Source organism: Anas platyrhynchos, chromosome 18 (genome assembly GCF_047663525.1).
Source record: "Anas platyrhynchos isolate ZD024472 breed Pekin duck chromosome 18, IASCAAS_PekinDuck_T2T, whole genome shotgun sequence".
Lineage (NCBI taxonomy): Eukaryota > Metazoa > Chordata > Aves > Anseriformes > Anatidae > Anas > Anas platyrhynchos.
The window spans coordinates 12,098,933-12,125,564 of NC_092604.1; the positions used below are offsets into that span (position 1 = coordinate 12,098,933).

Here is a 26,632-nt window from a genome sequence, read left to right on the forward strand (position 1 = left end):
TGTTCAGCGGGCTCAGCACCGCCTTGTTCCTCTGGCAGCAGCGCGGAGGCCGCTGGCGGGCGGCCTGCAGGGAGAGGAGGAGCAGGGACACGAGGGCACCGCGCTGCCCCCACATTGCCAGCACCCCTCGTGCATCCTCTCCCCCTGAGATGGCTCCGTGCCGCCCTCTCCTCGTGCTGTCGGGGCTGGAGGCACAGCCTCTGCCTTGTCTAGAGCTGGGCCATCACCGGCCCGCGCCCCCTGGCGGGGACGGAGCCGGAACGGAGCCGGGGCGGGGCCGGGGGCGCGCCGCAACCCGCCCCCGGGGTTGCCCTGCCCTGCCCGGCCCTGCCCGGCCCCGCTCCCGGCAGCTGCCTCCAGCCCGGCCGTGAGTGCCAGCAGCAGGTAGGGCCGGCCCCGGAGCCCCGCGGGGACGCGGTGCTGGGTGGGGGGGTCTCTATGGGGGGGGTTGCCCTTCCCCGAAGTTCCCCCCTGGGCGGAGGGGAACCGCGGAGCCCTCGCCGCCGGGGGCCGGGGGGCGGCGGGAGGGCACCGGGAGGCTCCGGGAGGCTCCGGCACCGAGCGGTGCCCCCCTGTTCGCCGCCCGTCCGAGCTGGGCGCGGTTTTACGGCGCCTCCCGAAATCCCCGTGCCGATCGCGGCCCCCCGCGAGGAAGAAAAGCCGTGCAGGGGGCGGGGGGCACAGCGCGGGGCCGGCCGCTTTGTTCTCGGCCTGGGGAAGGAATGCTTGAAAAGTCTGTTTGAACAGAAATGCCAAAAATGTAGACACTTAAAACGTATTTGAAATGTTTCCTAGGAAGAGTTTTTTTAAAAAAAAAGTTATGGGGATGACTTGTTTCAAGGAGGCCTCATTAGTAAGTAGATCCTCTCTGAATAAAACTGCTTTGAATGTTTCTTGCTTTTGGATGTAAAAAATCCGACTTTGCTAACAAGGATGACACTAGCATCAGTTTCCCCTAAGTCTCCTTTTTTTTCATACTGATCATTAGAATTCTTCAATTTTCCACTACCAACTTTGCATGACGCAAGTTTATCAACAAAAAAGTTTCCTTCGCTGGATTTATGGCATGGCTCAGCTTAGGGTATTCCTGCTCTGCCGTAAAACAGGTTTCTTAAGCATCTCTCATCCCTCAGGTTTCTCAAACTACTTTACAAAATGCTACTTAACATCTGCCTGGGCAAATGAAACGTTCTCTGGGTAACTGGGAGCAGGTCTTGCACAACCTTGGGTGTCACAAAGGGCTCCCCTCATCTTATCCATCAGCTGGTTTATTCCGTTATCCATACTAGGGAGTGCTGAGGGATCTAACTTTAACCCATCAGCTAGCAGGGAGAAGCAGAACCCAGCCCTGTTTGATGTCCGCTCTGCGGGATGGCTGCTGCGGGCACTGCAGCCGCCTCCTGCCCGTGCTGTGCCATCCTGTGAGGTGTGGTCCCGCACCCCGAGTTGTGCTGCACCGCTCACGTCCAGTGCGGATAACGAGAATGCTGCCCTCTGCACTCGTGCACCAGTCCTGGGTGTCAGCGTTAGTTTATCTGTACCATCAACGGGCCCCATGGCAGGACTGGCTTGCTGGAGCAGCGGGAAGTCAGGCTCTGTGGGTTTCACTAGAATTCAGCAGGAAGATGGGGTAGGGATTGCAGTGACACCTCATCGGTGGCGTAGGTAGATGGATGGCTTCTGAAATGGTTTGTGTTGAAATGCACAGAGGGATTTCCCAGTGGACATCTGAGTGTTTAGGTACCAAAGCGTTTTAGTGAGCAGTGGATACCTTCGGTGTCCCTGGGAGAATATCTCCTGCCCGCAGAAGAATGGACGCTTTCTTCAGCCTGATGAAATTCCAGTGCTATGGGGAAAGTGCAAGGAAATTGAACCAGCAATCGATCTCTGGCTACTTTTGAATGTCTAAAGGGTGACAAAGCAAAAATGCTACTGTAAGTTTCAGGTTTGGTTTTACAGGCACCAATCCAACCTGTTTGTGAATGTGCTCCTTTTGTCACTGAAGCAGGGATGTGAGATAGCATTCCACAATCCAGTTCATGGTTCCGATAACGTTACCACCGGGGATTGCTGCCAGTTCCAGCTAAAAGGCTGGCTGCCTGACATGTTCCATTACAAGGCAGTTTTTCTAGATACTTTATGTACTTTGGTGAGTGCTTCAACCACTTCTTGAGTTAGCAGTGTGGCCAGCAGCCTCACTGAGGGGGGGGGGGGATGCTGCTTCTGGGAAAAAGAAAAGGTAAGAGCCTTTGTACAGCACAAGAAGCAGCAGCTAGCTGTTTTCAAAGACCCGTGCTGAGCCAACGCTTCCCCAAGTTCTGATAAAAGAACTTCTTGTAGGCTGGCAGTTTTACAGTGTCCTGGTGGGAACTAAACCACTCTTAAAATAGCTCTGTGACTTACTTGGTGCTGGGGATTTGTATCGGCTTTTAACTTGCTTTACAAATACAAGCCTTCCAGTTTAATTCTAGGCTCAGACATTAGTGTTGTTACTCAGTAACATATATATGAAATGAGATGGTGGATATGCACAGGGGACTCTGCAAACTATCTATTTCACCCTTTTTATTTGGAATCCCAACACCAAAAAAATATTTTTGGGGTTGTTTTTTCTCCCCACCCCTCTTTTTTTTTTTCTTTTTTAAATACGAGCTGAAGTGATCACGTTGCAGACTGGTTGCAGTAAAGCAGAACATGGTTAAACACAGACATGAAGTGGTGTGCTCACAGTGAGTAACTACTGTCTAGGAAGAAGCAGCTGTTCTTGTTTTTTGTTCACTTTCACTGCACTTAGGAACTGCTGTATGAATAATTGAGTTCTGAATATGTCTCTGCCTGATTGCTATCAAATGCTTTTCATGAAGCGGCAGAAAATTCTGCAGTGGGCAATTTGTCAGCAGCAAGTTGTGTGTTATACTTGTTGCTGTTGGTTAGTAGTTGTCTGATGCTCTAAGCAAGGTATTTGATATTGCTTCTAAAAATTAAAACTGAAACCAAAACCATACATGTTGTTATTTTGTACGTGCTCTTATAATCTGCTTTGAACCATTTTAAGCTCAAGACTCAAAAGATGCCTTGTGCAGTGGCTTTCAAAGGCCACTGAGGTATTACATTAAGCAAAAAAGTTTTTTGTGGTTTTTTTTTTTTGTATGTGTGTGCAGTTTATCACTTTGTGTACCTCTGTCACATAGTTTATTCTGCATCTCAGCATTAGTTAAAGTCCTTGTCTTTTCAGTCTCTTAATCATTAATTAATCACTGCAGACACTAAGAAGACTAAGGGAATCTGAAAGAAATGCTCTGGATGATTCATTCTGTTCCCATATAAGGAATGGAGTTGCCAGGGATCTCAGCTACAAGCCGGGCTGGAACCGTTTTACCAGTATGGGACACAAACTAGGTGGGGATAGAGCACAGCCACAGAGCCTGCGTGTTCTGTTAGTCTGCAAAGTATTTTCCTGCAGGAAGCTCCACGAAACAATGGCGCTGTGCAAAGGTAATGCAGTCAGATACAGCCCTCAGGGCAGGAGCAGGGAAGCTGTCACACTGGTTCATTCGTAGCAGATGTTTAGGCAAAGGAATAGAACGAAGTCTGCATGGGCAGATTTCCTTAGGTCTATCCTTGTGGCTTCTGGCAGTTGAAAACTGTCATGATTAGGGATTTCCAGAAGTGAAGGTTGCATCCAAATTATTGTGTTTAATCGTCCCTAATCATCCCCTCCCTTGTGAATTTATCTTATCTTTTGGATTCCACTTGTAGTTCTACTCCTGAGCAATAGTTTCAATTTTGTGCCTGCAGAGTACTCCTTTAGTTTTCTTTAAAACTGCTACGCAGCAATTAGGCTGTCCATCTAGAAACAATGCCTTGATGCATATCCAAAAAATAGAGAATTTCTGGTTTTAGCCCACACTGCTGCCTGTGTCATTGTTATGCCCAAAATGAAGTCTAGAGTTGGGTTATCTTCAGAGCCCAGTCTGTCAAGAATTTGTCTTCTAGGAGCAGCTGTGGGGATTTACCACCCAGAGTGCTGTCACCACGGAAGTAAGTGACAGCTGGTTGCTTCCTGCCCAAACAGGAGGAATGGGGATGCTGCTAAACCACGAGGCAGACTGCAAAACCTGTGCAGTGTTTCTGTGGTTAAAGATCTTCTGTCTTCCCACGATTTTGTTTTTCAGTAAGGAAATAAAAGTAAATGAACTGGGTGGTGGGAGTGTCTGCATGGGCTGCATACGCAGCAGGCCCAGATTTCCTAGGGTGTGTTTGTGCCCCGTCTGCTTCTGAAGAAGTCCTGGATGTTGGCGCGTTTCCTGTATTTGCACTGCATCCTTCAGTCTTCAGCTTGCTGATAGCCAAAGTTCAGTGGCTGCCAGGGTAGATTCACCAGGCCTTTTATGAGCTCTTTGGCACGCAGCAAGGTGATCAGTACACAGACCAGTGCGTCCGTACCCTCCAGGTACAGCCGTGCTGCTGCTACTTGCCTGATCATGGCCGTCAGTGATTTTCTTGCAGTACCACAAGCCCATGGCTGCACAGACACTCAGTGTACGTAGTCTGCTGATCCAGGTGTGTATTTAGGGCACCATCAGAGAACTGGTTTGATAATGTGTCACGGTTAAGGCCCGTCAGAGGTGAAATGAGATCAGACTGTTCATAAGCTGTCAGCTTTCAGTACTTCCCAACTGCTCAGTGAGGAAAAGTGTGATCTGAAAAATTAGGAGAGGAAGCAGGAGCCTTTCACAGTAAGCACTTGAACTAGCAGCAGGGTTGCCAGGTATTTATCCCTGATTATCCACTGACGATGCACTTGCAAGGTTAAATAGAGCTCAGACATTTGTGGGGTTGAACGGAGCTCCAGCAGCTTTTTCCTGGGGTGCTCATCATGGCTCAGGAGCCGTGTAAGGTGCTGTGGAAATGCCAGCCCAGAACAGCCATGCTGGAGCTGATTTATTATTATTATTATTATTATTAAAACCAAGTTGTTGGCTCTTTTTGGTCAAAGTTTGGGAAAAGTTTAGATGACTTGGACTCTGATTTTTTTTTCCTTTTACTCATTTCAGGGTTCTTTTCCAACCGCAGGCTGTGTTTTTGATCTTTCCCTTATTCTCTTTTGCCCCTCATCCACCTCCCACCGAGAACCTGAAGAACTGGGGCTGCCCTCAGCTGGTGTCCCAGCACAACTGGAGGAGGGAGAAACAACCCTTTGTGTTGTTTCTAGTCAGCCCATGGGATGCCATCCAAAAACAAAGTTTAAACATATGTTATTTACTGAATGTTTCCACACAGTAAAAATACAGCTACAATTCAAAACAGCATCTTGAAAACTCTGGAGGAAATGAATCATCCCGAATCTTTCGGGCTGGATGGAGGCCGCAGTGCTGAGAGCCGTCGCCGTTAGGACTTTCCCTTCTTGCAGGCTGCCTTCCTTGAGAACGCCTGTGGTTCCTCACCACCGAAAGCCTGAATCCCATTAAAAATAAAGTTAAAAACCTCTGTCAATCACCAGAGGGAGAGCTGTAAACACTCTCCTGTGAGGAAGGAGGGATTATGTTGGTGTTCCCGTTTATAGCATTGCCATCTTGTGGCTGCACGCCACGTGGGATGGATGATGCACGGTGCTCCTGCCAAGGCCATGGTGCTCACAGGCGTTGTGGCTTTGGGGCCGAAAACAGCCTTTGTGAGAAGTCGCTCTGCTCGAGCCAGGGTCGTTACTGCAGGGACCACATCTGCATGTGTTAGGAGAAGTTGAAAGGGGAACTCTCGTAGCTCTACATCGATTTACGTGGAAGTGGGTGTCTGTGGGGCAGACCGCAGTGTGAAAAGGGGGCGTCCTGCCCCTGGCGCCCCGAGGAGGAGGGAGGTGGGGACGTGCAGGACTGCCTGCGGGGAACAGCCATGGCAGCACTAGCTCATCCCTTGTGCCCGTCAGCAGGTAAATGCTGGAACTGCAAACCTGCAGCAGACAAAGCTCACGTTCCAGCCAACATCCCAGGAGCAGCAGAAGTGCGCTGATTTCAGTGCCTCTGCTCAGTGAGCTGCTTTCTGTCTCCCCCCTGTGCACTGCCCAGGCTGTGCTGCCCCAGCAGCCAGACCCCTCGTGGGCTGGGGACGTGCCGTGCTGCACCAGCAGGGCATAGCACAATGTTCCCTCTACGTGCTTTTTAATCACAGCTGCTTTATCCTCAACCCCAATATTTGCATGTACTTCTCCTTATCCTTGCTGTCCGTGTAGCCGTGGCCTATTGCAAGTCTCTTCACCTGGTCACCTGGGCCTGCTGCTGCACTGGGAGGGCAAGGCCGTGCGTCACGCTTCCCTTTTGGATTTGTTTGAGGCTGTCTCTTCTGCTTTCTATCCTGTCCTCTCCAATAATGTATTGCTCTCTGCTTCTTTGGGTTAATGTTAATGAGTTGAGCAGACTTCTGTGCTACTGAGGAATGTGTTGGCTGCTTTGCAGGAGGAAAACGGCTTGCATAAAGTTGCAGATCACTTCCTGGGTATGCATCCAGAAGCTGGTGGCTGGAGGGAGAACATCTGTGTCATGTCCCTGCAGCTGACCACGAGCATTTCCTCACTGTCTCCATGCGTGTGCTTTGGCTGTCACCACCAGATCTGTCTATGGGACGTAACATGGGGTTGTAGTCATGTTTTAATGCACTGGGTTATGTCTTATGGGCTATATGCACCCTCCTTTGAGATGTGTTTTCAGCACTGAACGATGATTTGTGTTTAAGTACAATTCAGGATACATTTTTGCTCGCAACAGAAGTGGCCAGCAGTTCCCACTGGTCCATACTTATCTCTGCTGTGTGTGTTTAAGTGCATGATTCAGCTCCCATGTATGCTCTTAAGGCAGGGCTTTTAAACGGTTGATTGTATCAGCAGATTTTCTCTGGGTGTGTTTCAATCAGATGGGAGACCTGCACATTATCCAAGAGTTTCTCCCATGTAAGTAATATTCCCCCTGATTCATATCAGTGCAACTGAGAAGAAACTCAGGCTTTTGTGTTTCTGGAGTTTCAGTATTTTTCTGTGCACCAAGTTTTCAGCCCTGATGCATTGGACTGAAGCCTCTATGTTTACTGAGTGGATCATTTTCAAAAGGTAGAGACCAGAATAGAGCTGACATGACTCATAATGCAAACAAACAGCTGGAAAAAGTGAACAATACGTAAATCATCTGGGTGTTCTGGTTTGCTAAAGTGGTTTAGGAGGAATTTTAACTTTTAAACGCAAAAACCTCCTTTGCCATTTGTGCAGATAATGCTGTACTTTTTGTTCTGGATGGTTGATTTGAGTTCGTCTTGGGACCAGAGGCGTGTTTTAAATCAAGGAGGAAGCTGCAGAAGGGACAATACCAGTTTGAACTTTCTGGATTTGTGACTGGCTATTCAGCTGTTAAGAATATCATTAACCATGCTGCTCCTCCTGTAGAAGATTGAAATAGTTTATGCAGTCACTGTGGTTGGAGTAGAAGGAGTCTCTTCCATGCCAGTTTGCCTTGTCTCATGGAGCTTTGTTTACTAACTTCTTCTAGGGATGGGAGGAAAGGGGTTGTTCTTAGCATTATGTGTATATGAATTTAGCAATGTCAGGAGACTAAAAACTGATCTCATGTCTCATTTTAGATATTTTTCAATGCTTGTCACCGTGGCAACAAAGCTGACGTCCCACCAGATTTATTTTCAGCAACTTACTGAAAAATTAGTCATATATACTATTTTGGCAAGGAGGCTATAAAGAACGTAAAAGTATTTCCGTTTTCACTATGTACTGGCAGCTGTTAATACTGTGCTGAATTGCCTTCCTTTCTCTGTTTCATGCAGTGTCATGTCTTGAATTTCGTATTGTCAGAACTTGAATGATTCTGTAATATTCAATCTGACAATCTTCATAAATTCATCAGAGGTTTTATGGGTTTGCAAAGGATCGGAGAGAAAAGCAATGGCTGCGTGGGTAGTCAGGAAGTGCAGACTCTCTTTAAAGTGTAGAAACAGCTGTACCCAAAGCAAGCAATGTGATTTGGGGTATGTTTGATCTGTTCAGTGACATCCTCAGACAGTGATCTGCAGGATGCAGCTCTTGCTCAGCAGTGTTACTGTTGCACGTACAGCCTGCTGATTTTATTAGGATTGAACATGCTGGCAGTACAACTTTGGTCCTTGCAAAACAGAGACTCAGTTCTCCTGTCGTTGCTGCAGAAATGTGGTGGTGATTTACTTCTCTCCCTCTATATAGGAGGTGTGGAATGCTATGAGGCGAGGGAGTCTTGCTTTTCCTGAGGAGGTATATTATTATTTCTTTGTAGCAATCCATAGTCTCCAGGCAGTTTTTGACAAATAAATAGAAGAAAAGAAAACTATTACCTGGGTGGAAATGTAACCATTTGCCTCCAAGGTACAGCGAGGATCGGTGCACAAGAAGCATTTTTGAAACATGAATGCTGTGTGGATGGAAACTCTACTAAGATTTCCTGTTCTCCCCACATTTTAGAAATTCAGACTGTACTTGACAGTTATTTTGATGCTGCGTAAGTATTATTCATCAAAATCAAATATTCTGCTTTTGCCAACTAGAAATGCAGAAATCATTCCAGAATTACACAGCAGGTGTTTTACATACTCGGTGTTGTAATGTTATGCTGGCTGCAGACCTTCCTGTATGGGCCTTGTTACGCATCAAGTTTAACCAAATTAACTGAACCTGTTATGAACTGGACACTGGGATTGCAAATGAGAACAACCACATGGTGATCTCGCCTGCCACTGCTTATTTCACAGCCTGATTCAATTCAGCCAGGCTTTCCTGAGCAGCCGCCCTGTGTGGGTAAGTAAGAAGGTCCAGAGTCCTCCTGATTCATTGTCAGCTGAACAAAAATAAGCACGCTCACAAGAACCATTTCTGTTAAACCAGGATGCCATGAACATAGCGATCAGACCTCTGGGTCTCTGTGTGTCATGTAAATACTTAAATTATCTCTTGCCTTTGCAACACGTAGACCTCTTTACAGCTGAAGCTATTAAATGAACCACTGCACTTATTTCTTTTTTTATTGACTATTTTACCAGCAATTTTCCACCTCTTTTTTTCCAACTGCCCATATTCAGTAAGTAAGGATTCAGAAAAAAAGCCTCCAAAAGCTTCACTGAATGGCTTAAAAATATATGTGCTTTTTGCAGCCTTAGAAATGTCAGAGTACAAAGTGTTTTGAGGAAAGCCCTGTGTGCTAATATTTGCTATGTCACACAGAGGAACTGGCTACTAAATATTTACACCCGATCCTGTGTATTTAATCTCACTTCAGTAAATTTTTAATTATTAAAATATTACTGCCTTGCACATTTTGTGGTCTGAAATACTCTGGCAGTGCCAGAAGTCAGAGAACGTTTTGTCTGAGTGTGTGCATTCCTGCAGCTGTGGTGAGCTGCTCCGAATGTTTGAGGTTGAGGGGGAACCAGGCTGGAGCCTAACAGAATGAAGATTTTTCTCCTCTTTTTTTTTTTTTTTTTTTATTCTGTGAGTTTGGACGATGTTGTCTCACAGAAAGATTCTTTAGGTAGCATCATTACATGGTTTAAATGGAGGTAGGTGGAAAGATGTGGCAGTATATTTGATGTGGAGGAACTGGGCATTAATTGCCACTGACGGGTGTTGCCGTGTGATGGGGCAAAGAATAAGAGATTCTGGGCTCACAGGTGTGTCTTGACATGGAACAGGCTGCTCCTTTCTGTGTAGGGCTGGGGCCCCGCTGAAGAACCGGGCACCTTCGTGTCAGGAACAAATTGAGAGGGGAGTAAAGGCAAACAGTGAAAATGCTGATGGCATCAGTTTGTGAGGGCGCAGAACTGCTGTGACAGGGGAGTGGGAGGCACAGCCACAGAGATTAACGTGAGGAGCATAAATGGGAGTATTTAGGGAGGGAGGCAGGCAAAGAGAACTGGTTCTTACAAGTTCCAGGGTGGAAATAAGAAAGGGATTTTGGGTTGGGTATCAGGAAAGAATAAAGGGTCCCGAAGCAGTGGTGGTAGAAGCACCAGCTGTCGGGCCTCTTGCAGTGCAGTGGCGGGGAGCATGGGCTGGCATGTCACATTTGCTGGGCCCAGAGACCAGAGGGTTTCTCCGTCTTTCCTGGCCTTTCTTTTGAAGCAAGCAGCATCCAGCCTCTTGAAAAAAATCATTAAAAATTTCTTGAAGAAGCAATCTAAATTCTGCCATTGATCTGTGAGAGACACACGTAGACTGTCGGGCAGCGTCTGCTTCCCTGGCACACCAGGTCTCACACGTTGTGTGGCAAATAGCAGGGTAGCCCTGCAATTATTTCTGTAGGCCAGTGTCCATCAGGAGCCCTTCTCAGACCTGTCACGATTGTGTTAACTGCACATCTGGATACCATAACAAGCTGTTGTCTTCCACTGCTTGCTCAGAACATTGGACTTTTCTTAAGTTCTTGTTTTTATCACTCTGCGGCCAAGTGTCACTTAGATGATCCATCTGTGCTGAAATCCCGTATTTCAAGCCCTTTCCTTGTTTTCCTTAAATAATTTTCTTTTGCATAAGATGCTGGCTCTGCACAGCACCACTTCTGTGACTAAGCCGGACACTTTTATTAACATCAGCTTGAAATCTGCCTCTTTTCCCATGTCTCCAAGAAGACATCCTTCTCAGTATGGTCCTGGCAACCTCATCTGGCACATGCCGTTGGTCAGACATCCAGAGCACAGATCTCTGTGGCTCGATTTAACAATGCCACATTTGCTGACAGAGCAGTAAGCCATACCAGCTGCTCAAGTGTGTTACCCTTATTCCTTCTGACATGCTTCAGCTGAATCTTTACCAAGGAATATGATAAAGTACCATTTACTCAATATAGCCCTCTTTCCTTCCTTTGCCCGCGTTTACATTCTGCAGCTAATTGACAAGACAGGCTTGGACTCACAGCAAAACTTATAAAATGCCAATTTGATTAAAAGACCACATCCATTCCTCTCCTCAACCCCACAACATATTGTATGTATATCCTTACAGGCACATATTTGGGGATTTGAATTTACCCTGACATGGGATGCTAACAATGAAGATGGCCCTAGGTCTCTTTGCCTTCAGTCTGTGAAGTTTATCAAAGCGTGGCACTATCCAGACATTTATTAATAAAAAGTCCAAAGTATTTTTCCATTTGGAAGGGCCTCACCTCTTTCGAATGTTTTGCAATCGGGCTGTCTTAGTTTGGGGATGCTGCAGCTGCAGGAGCCATTCACAGCTGGCTTCCTCGGAACACGAGGGCTGACCCAGTACACAGTTAGGCTTCCAAAAATTTTTTGCCAGTTTTTGGATCTCTGACACTGAATTTCCTTTGCAGAGATGAGAAATACCAGTGAGACTAAGGCATTGTTTTGATTATCTGTTGCAGTTTGAGAATTTGCAGTGAGATTTTCAAAGATACATTCACTAAAACAGAGCTTGCCAACTTGAGATTTCAGAACAAAATGCATTGGCTTGGGTGAGAGAGAGAAAAAAAGAGAATTCTCACGGAGAGAGGAGAAGGCACATACAAAGTGGGGTCTGATCTTTCCATCCTGGAAGTCTTGTGGATTTAAGCAGGTGGAGCACTGGTCCCCTGTGTAAGCATCTTTTGAGAGCTTTTGAAAGGGGGAACCTCAGACTGTCAGTAAGTCTTCTCTGGATGCCTTAAAAGCAAAAGAATAACCAACAGCATTAACACCAAGGCAGCAGTTGCATTCCTCCTGTCTTTCTCATTTAGCCTTGCAGGATGCCCATGGGCACACAGCCTGCAGCATGCTTGCAGCAGGTCTGAGCAGCACAGACACTGCTTACACCTCAGGAGCCACCCCAGCACCCAGGGACAACACGGGGCTGCTCTGCGCAGGGGTTGCCACAGCTGGAGGTGGGACAGAAGCTGTTCTGTGCAGTGTTCATACTGGGAATGTGCTGGATTGACTCGCTGAAGGGTAGGGCAGGCAGAAGAACGAGCTCCTTGCTGTCTCTGTCCTTGGTGGCAGATCACCAGCACGCTGCAGTCATGTTATGTTGTATTTCCATTGGGCTGGAAGTACAGGTTTGATTTGAGGTTTGGTGAGGTTTGATGGCTGTTAAATTCCTGCCACGGGGGTCTTACTACACCCTCAGTAACGTTTGGTTGTGGAATTCCTGAGGTAGCTCTTGGTCTCTCACCCACCAGACCACCACTGTCCTTTTGCTAACACATGAGCTGAAACCCAGGGGTCTGTTTCAGCCCTCTCCAGGTTGTGTTCCTCTGATAGAGCTTGTGTAGATCCTGCATTCACGTGCAAGACTCACAAAACGTGTGCTGAATTTTGCTTCTTTCTCCTCTGGCAAATTCAGAGAGATGAAGGCATATTCCCTCCATCCTCAGGGTATTCAGATGTATGCTTTTAGTGGTTCTCTGTTCTTTTTCTCATTTTCAACATCTCTTTCTCTGCAGCCCTTGCCATCTGGCACAGCCTTTCTGTTCCTCTGCGTCTCGTCAACTTTCCATTTATTTGCAGTTTTTTCAGCAGGCAAAATGTTGCCTTTGTTGTTGACATCTCTTAATTTCTTCCCCTCTATTTGGCCTTACGACCAGATATTTGGCTTGTTTGAACATAATTGCACCGTCAGCTGTAATGGATAGCATATTGTCTTGAGTTCTTGCCTGCTGGGATTTAGCATCTGTAAGTGGCTGAAAGAGTCTCTGAGATTTCCAAGAGGACTGTGCACAAACATGTTACGCCCCTGTGGTGCTGGGGGGGTGGGTGTGTTTGTCTGTGATAAAAGATTGGCTCCTGCAGCGTGTCTTCAATTGCGGGAGGAGGAGGAGGGAGCTGGGACTCCCTACAGCTTCTGCAGGGGAAGGGAGAAGCCCATTTGCTGTTAGAAATGGGCAGACAGGACTTCGGTTATGTTTTTCTCACCGTTTTTTGCACAATGGCTCTGAAGCTCAACTGTGTTAGCTCCATGTCTGTTGCAGGGCTTGGATATGTTGTTACAGCAGCTGTTGTGCTTTCAGCTGTGGTAAGTGCCTAACGCCACAATTAAACATTGGAAAACTTTAGGGTTTTGAGTACTTCTGAGAGTCACACTGTTCTCTAACTCTTTCTAAGGAGCTCGTCCAATTTTGTAGTGGGGATTTGGGATAAATTCTCAGGCTGACTGGAATCAGAACATGGATGTTCGCTGTTTTCCATCTCTATCTGATACCTGATTTCAGCTTAGGAATCACTTCAGTAGCTAACATGCTATTTTGCTTTCTAGTTTGTAACATTCTTTATTTCTGCCTTGGAAGCTGACGTATTGTACTCTTGTCCATCAGCTACTGTGAACTGTCTCCTTTATCAAAATACTGGATGCTTCTAATATAACCTTTTTAATTTTTTCTTCCCTGTTACCTGATACCACTTAAAGGCATGCAGTAATATACAGACAAACTTCTTTTACTAGTGCTACAGAAATGTGCTATTTCCTTTTGGTATTACAAAAGTGAATTGTTGTAAAATATAGCTATATGAAAGTGTTCATTGTGTTTTTTAAAATAATGGATTGTGTATTGCTAATAGATTATATTAACATGAAAATACACATCTTAAAGCAGAACTGCAATGTCCGTAGGACAGGATGTTTTGTACAGTATGTGTAATTCCTGAAATGGAACAGTTGCTCAGAAATACTGAAGTAACGTGTCCCACAATTAGAAATGGAGGGTATATAAGAAACTTGTTAATTATCTAACTCTTTGATGATATTCACAACATTTTCCAGCGAGAGCTGGATAAGATTACACAACAATAATACAAGCTGGATAAGATTACACAAGCTGTAAGTAATGATAAATAATTGTGCAAGATGTACAATGTACAGTGATATGTTTATTTCCCGTGGTCTTGGACCTCATGCACCATCTATAGAAGGTAATAGTTAGGAAGGGGACTTGACTTTTGTTTTGTTATAAGTTAGTATAGAAAATATATAAAGTAAAACCAGGAAAAGTAGACAAAAAAAAAAAAAAAAAGTAGAGCTGATTGGAAGTGAAAAGTAACAGTGATCATTTGAGAAAGATTTTATTTATTTGCACAGTTCAGTGCAAGAGGAAAAAAAAAAAAACAAAAAAAAACCTCTCCCCTTGTTGCCTGGAACAATAGTTAAGAGATCAGAAGCAATATAATTTAAACAAGGGCTTCCTTGTACTGTGTGTACTGAATAACATTCTCTGTCCTGCCCCTAGCCTGTCAGCATGGTGGAACACGCTGAGTTTTCCAAGGCTGGGAAGGAGCCTGGCCTTCAGATTTGGAGGATTGAGAAATTTGATTTGGTCCCAGTGCCAAAAAATCTGTATGGAGACTTCTTCACAGGAGATTCCTATCTGGTGCTAAACACCATCAAGCAGCGGAATGGGAACCTCCAGTACGACTTGCACTTCTGGTTAGGTAAGTCTGATGGGAGTGCTCCTGAACTGGGAGCCCAAAGCGAACTCTCTTCCTCACTACTCCAGCATTTTCCAGTGTTAGCCAAGGAAGTAAGGAACACAGAGAATGCAGTTTTGGGTGTACATAGAGCTACTCAACTTAAATATTTGAAATACTTTCTGCAAGAGTGAGTACAGCCATCTCTGTGCCTAGAAATAGAATTGTGTGAGCAAAAGAAGGGCTTTTCTGATCAAGATGACACAAGTCCTAGCTCTCTAGAGCCTCATGTCAGGCCCACAGAGAAGACGATCTCAGATGAAAGAGGCTGCCAAAATCCTTTCTGTTTGGAGGGATAGAAGTCAGCTGTTACCTTCCTCACTCAGTGAGTGTCATTTGTCCCTGTGAAGTTTAGATCTCCTAATTGTCCTTCTGCAGTAAAAGTCACTGACTAACATGGAAAGGCTTCTCCACATCCTGCAAAACCAAGACTCTTTGGCAATATCGTAGTTAAAGCTATGTAGGATACTTGCTTGGGGTTTGTCCTATTTGCCATCTCTCAATAGCTTTTCCATGCTTAAGAGCTCCTGAGAGGCAAACTGCTGGGGAACCGATGCCCTGTTGGTCCCTACAGTCTTCATAATCCATGGCAGTGTCTCCCTGCAGGTTCGTCTGCTCATGATTTAGTCCATAGCAAGCTTCCTTCCAGGACAAGGCAAAATAGCAAAGGGCAAGTGTGTGATGCTTATCAAAGGCGCAGCTGTGAAGCAGTGGGGCTGCAGCAGATATGGTGGTATAAGCCTGACAGAAAAAAATGAGTTTTTTAATGCTCTTTGGGGTTGTTCTTAGAAAAGTTTGGAAATGGCTGTTCTGCAGACCTTCCTGCAAGCTAAGCTTTCCAGGAATCTCCTTTCTCCTCGGTGCTTGTGCAGGCGGATGTGGAGGCTGAAACACTGTTGTTTCCTTTTCATTTCTTAGGAGATGAAAGCTCTCAAGATGAGCGCGGGGCAGCTGCCATCTTCACTGTTCAGATGGATGACTACCTTCAAGGGAAGGCTGTCCAGCATCGTGAAGTGCAAGGCCATGAGTCTGCAACTTTCCTAGGATACTTCAAATCTGGCATCAAGTACAAGGTAGGTTATTACTGGATCTTTATACTGCCAGTCTGAATCAAGTCTGCAAGATATGGCACCCTGCCCACTTCTCAGAAGAATGAGAGCTCCCTCTTTGCCAGTTGCTTAAAAACATTCTCAAACAGATGTTTTCAATGAGTTGGAACTGACAGGGTGGAGAACAGCAGATCCCAGCGGGAGAACTTTGGCTGAATTAATAATGCACAATTTTAGGAATCGGGGTTTTGTTTTTCTTCAAGAAGCAGAGGAAAAAACAGTCCCAAGATGTCTGGAATGAGTTTAAGAAACAGCAATCCTAGTTAATGGGAAACACCTACTCAGTAGACTTAATTTCTCCCCGATTACTTAACAGCTTAACCTTGCCAGTCCCGTTTTCTGTGCTCAGTCCCTCTCCTAACCATACATAATGTTTGGGTAAAGCAGATGAATAGCAGTGGGAGTTGCTCTTCAATGCCTGCTTCTATTCCATTTTACTTCAGTAGTGGAATTCCACGGTAGTAAAGCAACAGCACGAGTATGAATCATTCTTTTTTTATTTTGTCTTAGGCTGGTGGTGTGGCTTCTGGCTTCAGGCACGTGGTTCCCAATGAAGTGACTGTGCAGAGGCTTCTCCAGGTCAAAGGCAGGAGAGCAGTCCGAGCAACAGAGGTCCCTGTGACCTGGGAGAGCTTCAACACAGGCGATTGTTTCATCCTTGACCTTGGCAGTGTAAGTACCATGCAAAAGATAGGTTTATCAGCCTTTCAGGGGCAGAAATCTGATTAGTTCATTTTTTTATTTTATTTATTTCCACAGTGTTTAAGTTATCTGAAGTGTTGAGCATTCTAAAAGATTACATAGCCAGTCTTGTGACATCTTTCAGTCTCAGCTGTACTGCAGTCTCCTTCAGAGAGGGCCATGTTTGGATCCAACAAGTGTTAGCTGCATGATTTTTCTCTTCCCCCCCAGAACATCTACCAGTGGTGTGGCTCCAACAGCAATCGTCAAGAACGGCTGAAGGCCACTGTGCTTGCCAAGGGGATTCGGGACAACGAGCGGAATGGTCGAGCCAAGGTCTTCGTTTCAGATGAAGGATCAGAGCGGGAGGAAATGCTTCAGGTTGGTCACTTCATCCATTTCTTTCTGCTGGAATGGGAAGGGCGGTATGTGGGAGAATGGATGCAATAGGTGGATAGGCTCGGTAGTGTGTGTCTTTCCATATAAAGTGCTAGCAGTATAAACACTCTCAATTCAGTGCAGACTTGGTCCTCTGCATTGCTGGGACATCAGAATATATTTTATTTTTGCTTTTGTTGATCTAGAAGTTTCTTCTACTCGTTGCTCGTGGCTGGAGCATCCGGGGAACACAGATTCTCTTCAGTTGGTTAGTAATGCTTTTTTTTTTTTTAACTTCTCTCTCAGGTCCTGGGACCAAAGCCCACTCTGCCAGTGGGAACTCCTGATGACACCAAAACTGATACAGCTAATAGGAAACTGGCTAAGCTCTACAAGGTAACAAGAAACAGATCCTGACAAATGTGGAGAATGGATTCATCTTTGCACAATTAGATGGAGCTGGAGTAGTGGAGAAAAGCTTATCTGATCTCAGTCAAAGAGCTTTTTATGCACTTTTTAAGTGTATGAACTTTGGTTGCTTGCAGTGCGTCCCCACGTGCTAGTCAGCAGTGGGGATTCAGCTGGGACTTTTCAGGAATTTTTGAGGGAAAGGCAGAGTGTGAAATGAGTGGGTAAAAGAAAGGGAGTCTTCCTTTGTGTTACCAAACATTGTCTTAGGAAGATGACAAGATTGAACTAGAAAGACTGAGCCTGAAAACTGCCTCTATCCGTTTCTACATCCAGTGTGCACACTGGATGAAGCAGTGATTTGGAAGGTAACATTTGCCATCAGCTAATACAGGTGCAGAAGAATATCCAAGACTTTTTGGGAGGAATCTCATCTACAGCAGTCTCTGCTAATGATTTAGTGAATGTCTGCCAAGGTGGTTTGTAATGTAGGTCTTTATTCACTAGTAAGTACAGGATCTCAGACCATTAAACCCACTTGACACGGTTAGCAAGACAGCCCTCTCCAGTTGCTAGGTGCAGATATTTTGCTTTAGAAAAACGTATGGGCTGGTTTTGCACCAAAGATATTTACTATTTTGGATCAATCTTAATTTGGTCCCAGCATTATCTGTGTTGTTAGAAGTACTTGAAAACTTCAGAGTAAGTGTTATGCTTTTGTCGTAGTGTTGCTGTATCAAAGGTATCCTGTTTGAAAAACAGTAGTGCCTGGAGCAGCCAATGCATTCAAATTGATTTCCTTCCACTCCCTGAGTTTTGGATCATTGCCATGACGCTGGAGGAAAAAAAGGAAATGCCTTATCTAATCTCTGTGCTGTGTTATCATAGGTCTCAAATGGGGCTGGGAACATGGCAGTCTCCCTGGTGGCAGATGAGAACCCCTTCTCCCAGGCAGCCCTGAACACAGATGACTGTTTCATTCTGGATCACGGCACAGATGGAAAGATCTTTGTCTGGAAAGGTACCGTAGCGATGCAGGTGAAGCTGGTTATGCATACGTAGGATTTGCATCCCATTACTGATCCCTGTTTCTTTTGAGCTGGGTAGGGGAGTGGACACTTGATGATGGTGGTGCTTTTCAGGGCAAGTTCAGGTAGTGCAAACAATCTCAGAAGAGCACTCTCACCTGAAATGTTGGGTGTTAAGATACAGCATCTTTAGTGTACAGAATTAAACAAAGGGTTTTTGGAACCAGGACGAAAAAAAAAGAAATGTCGTAAGTAGAATGGCAATTGTGTTCTGTCATTGCAGAAAAGGAAATCAAACAATTTTCCTTTGCTCTTTGGCATCATCTTCTAGCTGGCAGGCTGTGCACTTCAGATGTTGCAAAAGGATGAAGTGCCTGTGACAGTTTTCTCTCTGGGTACACAAAACTTCGTAAAAGTTGATCCCTCTTCTCTCCATTTTCATTAAAGGCAGGAGTGCCAACTCTGAAGAGAGGAAGGCAGCCTTGAAAACAGCTTCTGAGTTCATTGATAAGATGAGTTATCCAAAGCATACCCAGGTAAGGATTTATTTATTTATTTTACCTTTTCCATGACCTCTCAAAATGGTGAAAAAGAGAAGATATAGGTAAACCTGCCTTTTTTGCTCTTAAAGTGATGATTCTAAGGGTCCCTTAGTCTTCCCTTCAGTCTTCCTCAAAACTCACCTTAGACTGAGTCTGAAACCTATAGCATATTCTGAGACCCAGGCATAGTTACACAAAGGCTTAAAGACTGACTAACACTGGCATGGAAGAAATCAATTCTTTCAAACTAGTGGTTGCAAGCAGCAGAAAACAGATGGATTGTGATGTCTCTCAATAAAGAGACATCAAAAATTACCATCTATATGGTAATAACTGGAGATTTTATTGATAGCTGTGTCTCAGTGAGACCTGACTTGGCTCTTAGTACTGCTTCTTGGCACCCAGCACTTCACTGTTGTATTGTCAGAAGGGTTGTACCAGGCAATTCTGCCAGCTTGAAACCAGAGCTTCTATGAAGCAAGGAGTAGCCGGAGTCAGAGCTCTGTGGGATGCGGGGGAAGGCTGCTCGTGATGGGCTGGCTCATTTGTTTCAGATCCAAGTCCTCCCTGAGAGTGGTGAGACACCTCTGTTTAAGCAATTCTTCAAGAACTGGAGAGACAAGGACCAGACAGAAGGACTGGGACAGGCTTACATTTCTGGTCATGTTGCCAAGATCGAGAAGGTTCCTTTTGATGCCGCCACTCTTCACACTTCCAAGGCCATGGCTGCCCAGCATGGAATGGAAGATGATGGCTCTGGCAGGAAACAGGTGAGCTGCCTCAGAATCCTTTTGGAAGGTTTCCAGAATTGTCTTTGCTACTACTGGAAGAACAGTGAGACAGATAGGACAGATAGGAGCCTGAGACTCACTGCGGTTTCGTAAATACTGAGGGAATTTTTAACATCAGAAATACCAGCAAGGTCTTGAGAGCCCTACAACCATGTGGTGTAGATGAGCTGTTATTTTCACTCCAAGATTGCCCTGAGGGCAATGTTTCACCCAACGGTGTGTAGCCAGACTTTCTCATTCCACCTCCTCCCTGTTACTCTAGCTGTTGCCATCACGCATGGGATGGGTATCTTTGAAGCAGTGGTGAAGATGGGTTTGAAAAGGCACCTGGGCTGGCGGTGTTAGTAGTTTGGTTGGCTTTTGTTCCAGTGTTTCTCACTGTTCTGATAAATCTGATCGAGGTTTGAGAGCTCACAATAAAGTAAACTAAATGTACCTTGCTTCAGGCCCGGCTGCAGGCTGTGGAAATCTGATGGGCGGGAATGCCAGGCTTGTAGTGGCTTTCCCCAGCAGGTGGGGCTGCAGGACTGTAAATTTTAGGAAGCCAAATTAGGGAAGAAAATGGAATACAAGCTCTGTTCAGGAAAGTCTGTTTATTTTGCTTTCATGTTTCACTCAGAATATTTCTGTTCCTTTCCCTTTCTGTTTTCTAGATTTGGAGAATAGAAGGCTCAGAGAAAGTGCCAGTGGATCCTTCAACATATGGCCAGTTCTACGGAGGGGATAGTTACATTATCTTGTACAATTACCAGCACGCTGGAAAACAGGGACAGATCATTTACACTTGGTAAGAAGGTTTTCCTGGTGCAAGTCAGGAAACACTGGGCCTAAGTGGTGCTCTGAGTCTTCTTTGGAAATGGATCACTGTTGGTTCCCATTTATAGAGGATCCTTAGGAAATAAGGTTTCACTTGGGGTAGTATTCCCTTCCAAAACACTACCAGAACTCTGAAATGTTTTGTTTTAAATTTTAATGGGTGGAATTACTGTGCTAACATCTTCCTCCTCCCCCCATTTTTTTTCTCCCTACTAGTAGTTACTCCCTTCTTTGGATCACGCTGTACACTTTTTGCAGAGTTTCTACATATGAGACCACTGTGACTGTCTTTTGTTATTTTGCCACCTTGGTTGGTGGCTTGGGACTCTTACAGTTCCCAGACCATACACTTAAAGAGGGCTTTTTCAGTGGTTAGTCTCACAGTGGTGAACTTCTTGCTTATCAGAGGGGTCACAGGCAAGCTCCGTAACTGAAATCAAAAAGGGTGCGGTCTGTGTAGGTGCTGCATGTGTATTTCCTGCTAACAATACCAACAGGAATGTTTTTAAGCCAGCTGCTAGAAGGATAATGTGAGATAGGTGCAAAGGTACTAAATAATCTGTGCTTATTTTCTAGAAAATGTCCCCATCTCCCCCTGTAATCAGTGTTACAATGTAAGAGAGTGAATTTCTTCTTCATGTTGAATGAGGTGCTGCAGACATTGGGTAGCAAAAGTTTTTCTTCTGCCTTTGTTTTTATAAGCTGCATGTGTAGGGAGGGAAAGCGTTACAAATACAACTCAAATTTTGCCTTGTCTTTCAGGCAGGGTGCTCATTCCACTCAAGATGAAATTGCAACCTCTGCATTCCTTACAGTGCAGCTGGATGAGGAGCTGGGAGGCAGCCCCGTGCAGGTGAAAAAAAAAACACACTAAAACCAACAACCAAACAAAAATCCAACAAAGCAGAAAAGTATACACTGTAGGAATAAATAAGATATAACTGGTTTTCTTATACCTTTTAAGTGGCAGTGAGCCTTCTGCTAACACCAGGAATTAACAATCTGCATTTCATACCAGTTAGTGCAACATGTTGACAGACAACAGAGCTTGGTGAGAGAAGAAGGAACACCTTGGATATATTTAGCAATGTTTTTGCAAAAGCAGCTGGATTGATGAATGCAGCAAATTTCTGGAGTTAGCTAAGTTATCTATTTTTCTTCTTAACTTAAAGTGAGAAAAAAGGCATGCAACAGAAAAAAGCCCTTGGCATTTGAGAGAGGAGTGAGAAGCAAACAAATAGTTCACAAGAATGAAATAATATTTCAGTTAGATTTTTCTAAAGTGAATCTGGAAAGAATTGAAAGAGTTAAAAGGCTGAGAAACAGTGAGAAAGCTGTTTTCTGATATGTTTTGGCAAATGAAAGAGGACATGTTTGTATTTCGTAGGAAAAGTGTAACTTGCCAAAATATGTTGTCTACCCTGATAACCATCCTAGCAGAAGGAAAGGGCTTTTGGGATCCTCTCTGTATCCTGTTTGATACTAAATGTCAGTGGAGAAGTCCAGTCACTAAGTTGTGTTGCAGGTGTTACGGAGAGGCAATGAGCAGCCTTTATAAAACAAGAGGTTTTTCATGGCTGTTACTTGTTACCTCTATGCCAGTCGATCACCCATCAATTAAAATGAAATGGCAACTGTGAGAGCTCAGTTTAAATGCTGGTCTGCTTTTGTGTGGAAGTTAATAGCTAAGTTCCAATGACCATCTGGATGCTATAGGAAGATTTTTGGCTGGAAGTATGGTGACAGAAGCCTTTTCTAGCATATCTGATGCTACTCTTCAGCAGCAGCTTAAAACTGAGTGTTTTTTTTTTTTTTTTTTTAATTATTTTTATTTTTATTTTCTCTAGAAACGAGTAGTGCAAGGAAAAGAGCCACCTCACCTGATGAGTATGTTTGGTGGAAAGCCCCTGATTGTTTACAAGGGTGGAACCTCTAGGGGAGGTGGCCAAACCACACCTGCAGAAACACGGCTGTTCCAAGTCCGATCCAGCACCTCAGGAGCTACTAGAGCGGTAGAGGTATGTGAAGAGCCAACTTCCATGTTGCATGCATTGGCTGTGATGGGGACATGAGCCCTTTGACAAGAACAAGGGCCAGATTGAGCTTTCTGATGTAAACTGTAATATACTTTGAAACCTTGATAAAGTGTTAAAAGATTTCTCTTTTCCTATGAATAAGTAGTAATAATCATCACCTTCTAATTAGTTCATAAATATCACCTTGAATAGGCTGACGTTGTTTTCTCTGAAGTCCACAACAGATGTTAACACCTGCATACAATAACGCTTTTCAAACACTGTTGAAAACCATTAAGATCTGGTGCCAGATGTACTGTTGAAAACCATTTGGATGGATGTTGTGCTGGATGTTGTGACTTGTTCTTAGCCTGTGTGACCATGCTGCTAACCCTATATGCAAATAGAACCTGTGCCAGGACACAGGTTAAGAGCCCTACTCCTTTGAAAAAAAATGCACGCACACACAAAAACATGCAACAACAAAGAAAGGGAATGAATCCTGGTCTACAGCTATCACAGAATCATATTATAAAATGGAGTGGGTTGGAAGGGACCTTAAAGTTCATTTAACTCCAACCCCACTGCCATGGGCAGGGACGCCACCCACTAGATCCAGTTGTCCAAGGCCCCGTCCAGCCTGGCCTTGAACTCCTCCAGTGACAGAGCATCCACAACTCCTCTTGGCAACCTGTTCCAGTGCCTCACTACTCTTACAGTGACGAATTTCCTCCTGTCTAATTTAAATCTATCCTCTCTTAGTTTAAGACTAGTTCCCCTTGTCCTATCATGACCTATCCGAGTAGAGCGCCCTTCTCCATCCTTTTTATAAGACCCCTTTAAGTATTGAAAGGCTGCAATGAGGTCTCCCTGGAGCCTTCTCTCCTCCAGGCTGAAAATCCCCAACACTCTCAGCCTTTCTTCATAGGAGAGGTGCTCCAGTCCTCTGATCATCTTTGTAACCCTCCTCTGGACTAGAGCTCCATGTGAGGCAGGAGCACTGTTCTATGTCTGCAGTAACTTCCTAAGTTTCTAGTGTCATGATGGCATGTCTTTGTTGATGTAGGGGAAATTACGTTAATGATTCATCAGCCTCAGCAACAGGGATGGTGCTCTCTGACAGACTCCTCAGCAAATTCTTAAGTCTCCTGTCATAACCACGAAGACTGGCAAAATGACAGCTCCAAGCATTCTTGCCATAGGTCATATGTATCTGTAGATTAAATGCAGAAACACAATTTGTTTACTCTTCTCACATGACTAAATCTAACTGATTACTCAGATATAGGCAAATATACAACATATCTCCTAACTTCACATGCTTGTGTGGAATATCTTATTTGAAGTGTGTTTCAGGACAGATGCTGATTTTTATTTTGAAATAATGGGCTCTGCATAGGGAGTGATTATACCTGACACATGCAATATTCTTTCTCTTCAGCTGGATCCTGCTGCCAGTCAACTGAACTCCAACGATGCCTTTGTCCTGAAAACTCCTTCTGCTGCTTACCTTTGGGTTGGCCAAGGAGCCAGCAATGCCGAGAAATCAGGGGCACAAGAGTTGCTGAACGTTCTGGGAGCTCGCTCAGTACAAGTTTCTGAGGGTAGAGAGCCAGGTGAGGGAGATACGTGAAGTCTGAGATCATTTCTGTGTAGCTGCACTTTCTCAATTATTATTTCATGTATATTTTGTCTCCCAGAACAAGGAAATGTACACATACATGTAGACACAGAGTGGTTTCTCTAAGCTAGTACCTTCGTTGTGTTTAACAGTGCACTCATGTTTGTAGGCCTTTGGGAATTTGACATAGGCAGAAGAGTGCTTCAAGTCCTACCCAAGCTATACTGCCACTGTGTTTTCCACAATCAGTTGAAGCATCAGTATATCACTCTCTTTTTCAGAGAATTTCTGGGCTGTTTTGGGTGGCAAAGCTCCTTACCGTACCTCTCCCCGGCTGAAGGACAAGAAGATGGATGCTCATCCCCCTCGTCTTTTTGCATGCTCCAACAAGAGTGGACGCTTCACAGTGAGTATCTGGGAAGACAGTCAACTCAGCAGTCGTCTGACAGAGCTGGGGGTAACTTCATCTCAGTCTGCTCTGAGTCAACTGATGGGCTGTTATACCTTATCTTCCTTTGCAGTGTAGCCTCCAGAAGGAAAGCAACAGCACCATTTTTTCTGCAGAGACAGCAGCTAGTTCTATAGCACTGTTGTCATCACAGCAACTTTCTGAACCATTAAACTGGTCCTCCCCTGGTTAATAACCAGCAAACTCCTCAGATTTTAACTCATGAATGTTTCTATTAACAAGAGGCAGCGTTAAAAGCCTTATGCATGAATTAAAGACGGTTTTACTAGGTAGACAGAGACTGATTTTGTGTTCTGTGGTGTAAGAACACTTCTGTAACATAGTCTGAGCTGCATGGTCAAAGACTGTGCCAAAGGTATGCACCTCATTGACGAGAGGTGAAGCCAGAGCCCACGTAACCTGCATTCTTCCTGTAAAGGTAAAGTGATGCTTGAACTATATTCTCATCTTTTAACTTTATATTTTTCAGATTGAAGAAGTTCCTGGAGATCTGACTCAGGATGACCTTGCTACAGATGATGTTATGATCCTTGACACATGGGATCAGGTATGTCATGTTTACCTCTGAGGAGGGAAGTAAATACGAACAGTGTGGCTCTAGATTAAGAGACCCAAATTGCAAGAACTAGCAGAGTTGTTTTACTGTGGAGTCCTTCCACCTTCAGGCCCGAGAACAAATCACCTCACTAGCAATGTTGAAGAGAACTTAGACCCAGAACCTTATAAAAGAGCCAGTGATTCAGAGATGAATTTTGTGTCTGTTTTATGTAAGAATGTTCAAACATTAGCAAATTTTCCTGATGTTAAACCGGTGTATAATTTGTTCATGTATCTAGAATTTACTGCAGATAAAGTGCAGTCAAAAAGCTTTTTGTCAACTACCAGTAGCTTTAGCCAAGTCAATAAGCCACGCACACCAGGAGGAATTTGTTCTTGTTCTGTGCCATACTCTGGTCAATGAGCCCTTATTCCCTCTTTCATAAAGATACTGACTGTTGCTGAAACAATTCACGTGATTATTTGTTTTTATTTTTTATTTTTAAATCTATAGGTCTTTGTATGGATTGGAAAAGATGCCCAGGAAGAAGAAAAGACTGAGGCTTTGAAATCTGGTACCGTTATGACATTTTATTCTCCGAAATAAGTGTTTGTTTTGTTTTCCCATTATCTGATCTTAAGGCAGAGAGAAACTTATCTTAATCATGACATGACATTCAATATTGTGATCAAAGAGACCACAGATAGAGAAAGGAGGATCCCAAATATCAGCATAAAGAGGTGCAGCATTTAGACACACTGTGCTCAAACCCCAACAGTGAAAAAATACTCTTGCATGGATAAGTGGCTGTAGACTGCCACTGTATTGGAGAATTTTACAATCCCAACATCTGCTTTCTACCTACAAATGTCACTCTTGTAACAGGTGTAGATAAAACCAGAGTGAAAGCTTGTTTTTTGTTTTGTTTTGTTTTGTTTTTTTAATGACTACAGATACAATCTGAAATTGTATCTCTAGCATCCATTAAGCTGTAGTTAATCTGTTTCCTCTGTTGCTCCATAAGCTTTGGACTCCATGTGATTTTTCTCCTCCTTGTGCCTTTTACAGCTAAACGGTACATTGAAACGGATCCCGCCAGCAGAGATAAGAGAACTCCAGTCACGCTCGTTAAGCAAGGGTTTGAGCCTCCAACCTTCTCCGGCTGGTTCCTGGGCTGGGATGACGACTACTGGTCTGTTGATCCTCTACAGAGAGCAATGGCAGATGTGGATGTCTAAGGAACAGTTTTTTTTTTCTTTTGAAATGGAGCAAGTATAGTGCCTTCAATGCCTTCAAGGGCTACTTCTTCTTGCAGGCAATGATGTTAATAGCCAATTAGCTGTGCAATAAGTACCAAAACAATCGTGACCAGTCATATTGCTCTACTCCTTGCTTTGATTATATTTAATACAATAAAGCTTCTATGGAATAGAAGAAGAAAATGGTGGGCTTTGTTACTAAGAGGCAAACAATAACAGACCCTGTAGATCCCACATTTTAACTTACTTGAAAAAAATACACCTTAGAAAAATAAACCTTGTTTGTGCCATTTCTTGCGAATGCACTTTTGGTAAATGTTTACAGAAAGGACATGTGTGGGGAGGGAGGGGTAGAGATAGTTTACTTTCTGCTCCCCAGGACTTTTGGCATTTAAGATCCTGAGAAATTCACAGTATCATTCTCTTTTAGAAAGTCATACGATAGTAAATAGCATTTTGTTTAACTCAGGATGAAAGGAAAAAGCATGTCCCTCTCATCAACAACAAT

The 26,632-nt window shown here is 44.4% G+C and overlaps 1 protein-coding gene across 3 annotated transcripts; it reads left to right on the top strand.

Moving 5' to 3' along the window:
- Positions 1 to 235: 235 nt before the first annotated feature.
- On the top strand, positions 236 to 26,400 carry GSN (gelsolin). 3 transcript variants are annotated; one of them, XM_027470780.3, is made up of 18 exons: positions 318 to 384; positions 796 to 853; positions 14,232 to 14,433; positions 15,388 to 15,542; positions 16,089 to 16,250; positions 16,491 to 16,640; positions 16,944 to 17,033; positions 17,934 to 18,066; positions 18,521 to 18,609; positions 19,170 to 19,385; positions 20,060 to 20,193; positions 20,985 to 21,075; positions 22,070 to 22,240; positions 23,679 to 23,853; positions 24,140 to 24,264; positions 24,797 to 24,874; positions 25,379 to 25,439; positions 25,934 to 26,400. In XM_027470780.3, exons 2-18 carry the CDS (start codon positions 821 to 823, stop codon positions 26,101 to 26,103), a joined length of 2,235 nt encoding a protein of 744 aa, XP_027326581.2. In that variant the 5' UTR covers positions 318 to 384; positions 796 to 820; the 3' UTR covers positions 26,104 to 26,400. The 3 variants fall into 3 exon arrangements, with proteins under 3 accessions (XP_027326582.2, XP_027326581.2, XP_005030093.3); XM_027470781.3 differs by lacking the exon at positions 796 to 853 and having other exon boundaries at positions 236 to 384; XM_005030036.6 differs by lacking the exons at positions 318 to 384; positions 796 to 853 and adding an exon at positions 12,805 to 13,024.
- Positions 26,401 to 26,632: the final 232 nt, after the last annotated feature.

Excerpts from the sequence above, each read along its gene's own strand:
- GSN (XM_005030036.6), top strand. The coding sequence starts at position 12,890 with ATGGGCAGACAGGACTTCGGTTATGTTTTTCTCACCGTTTTTTGCACA. Across the intron at positions 13,025-14,231 it reads CTGTTGTGCTTTCAGCTGTG|CCTGTCAGCATGGTGGAACA; the intron begins GTAAGTGCCTAA and ends TCCTGCCCCTAG. Across the intron at positions 17,034-17,933 it reads AACTGGCTAAGCTCTACAAG|GTCTCAAATGGGGCTGGGAA; the intron begins GTAACAAGAAAC and ends GTGTTATCATAG.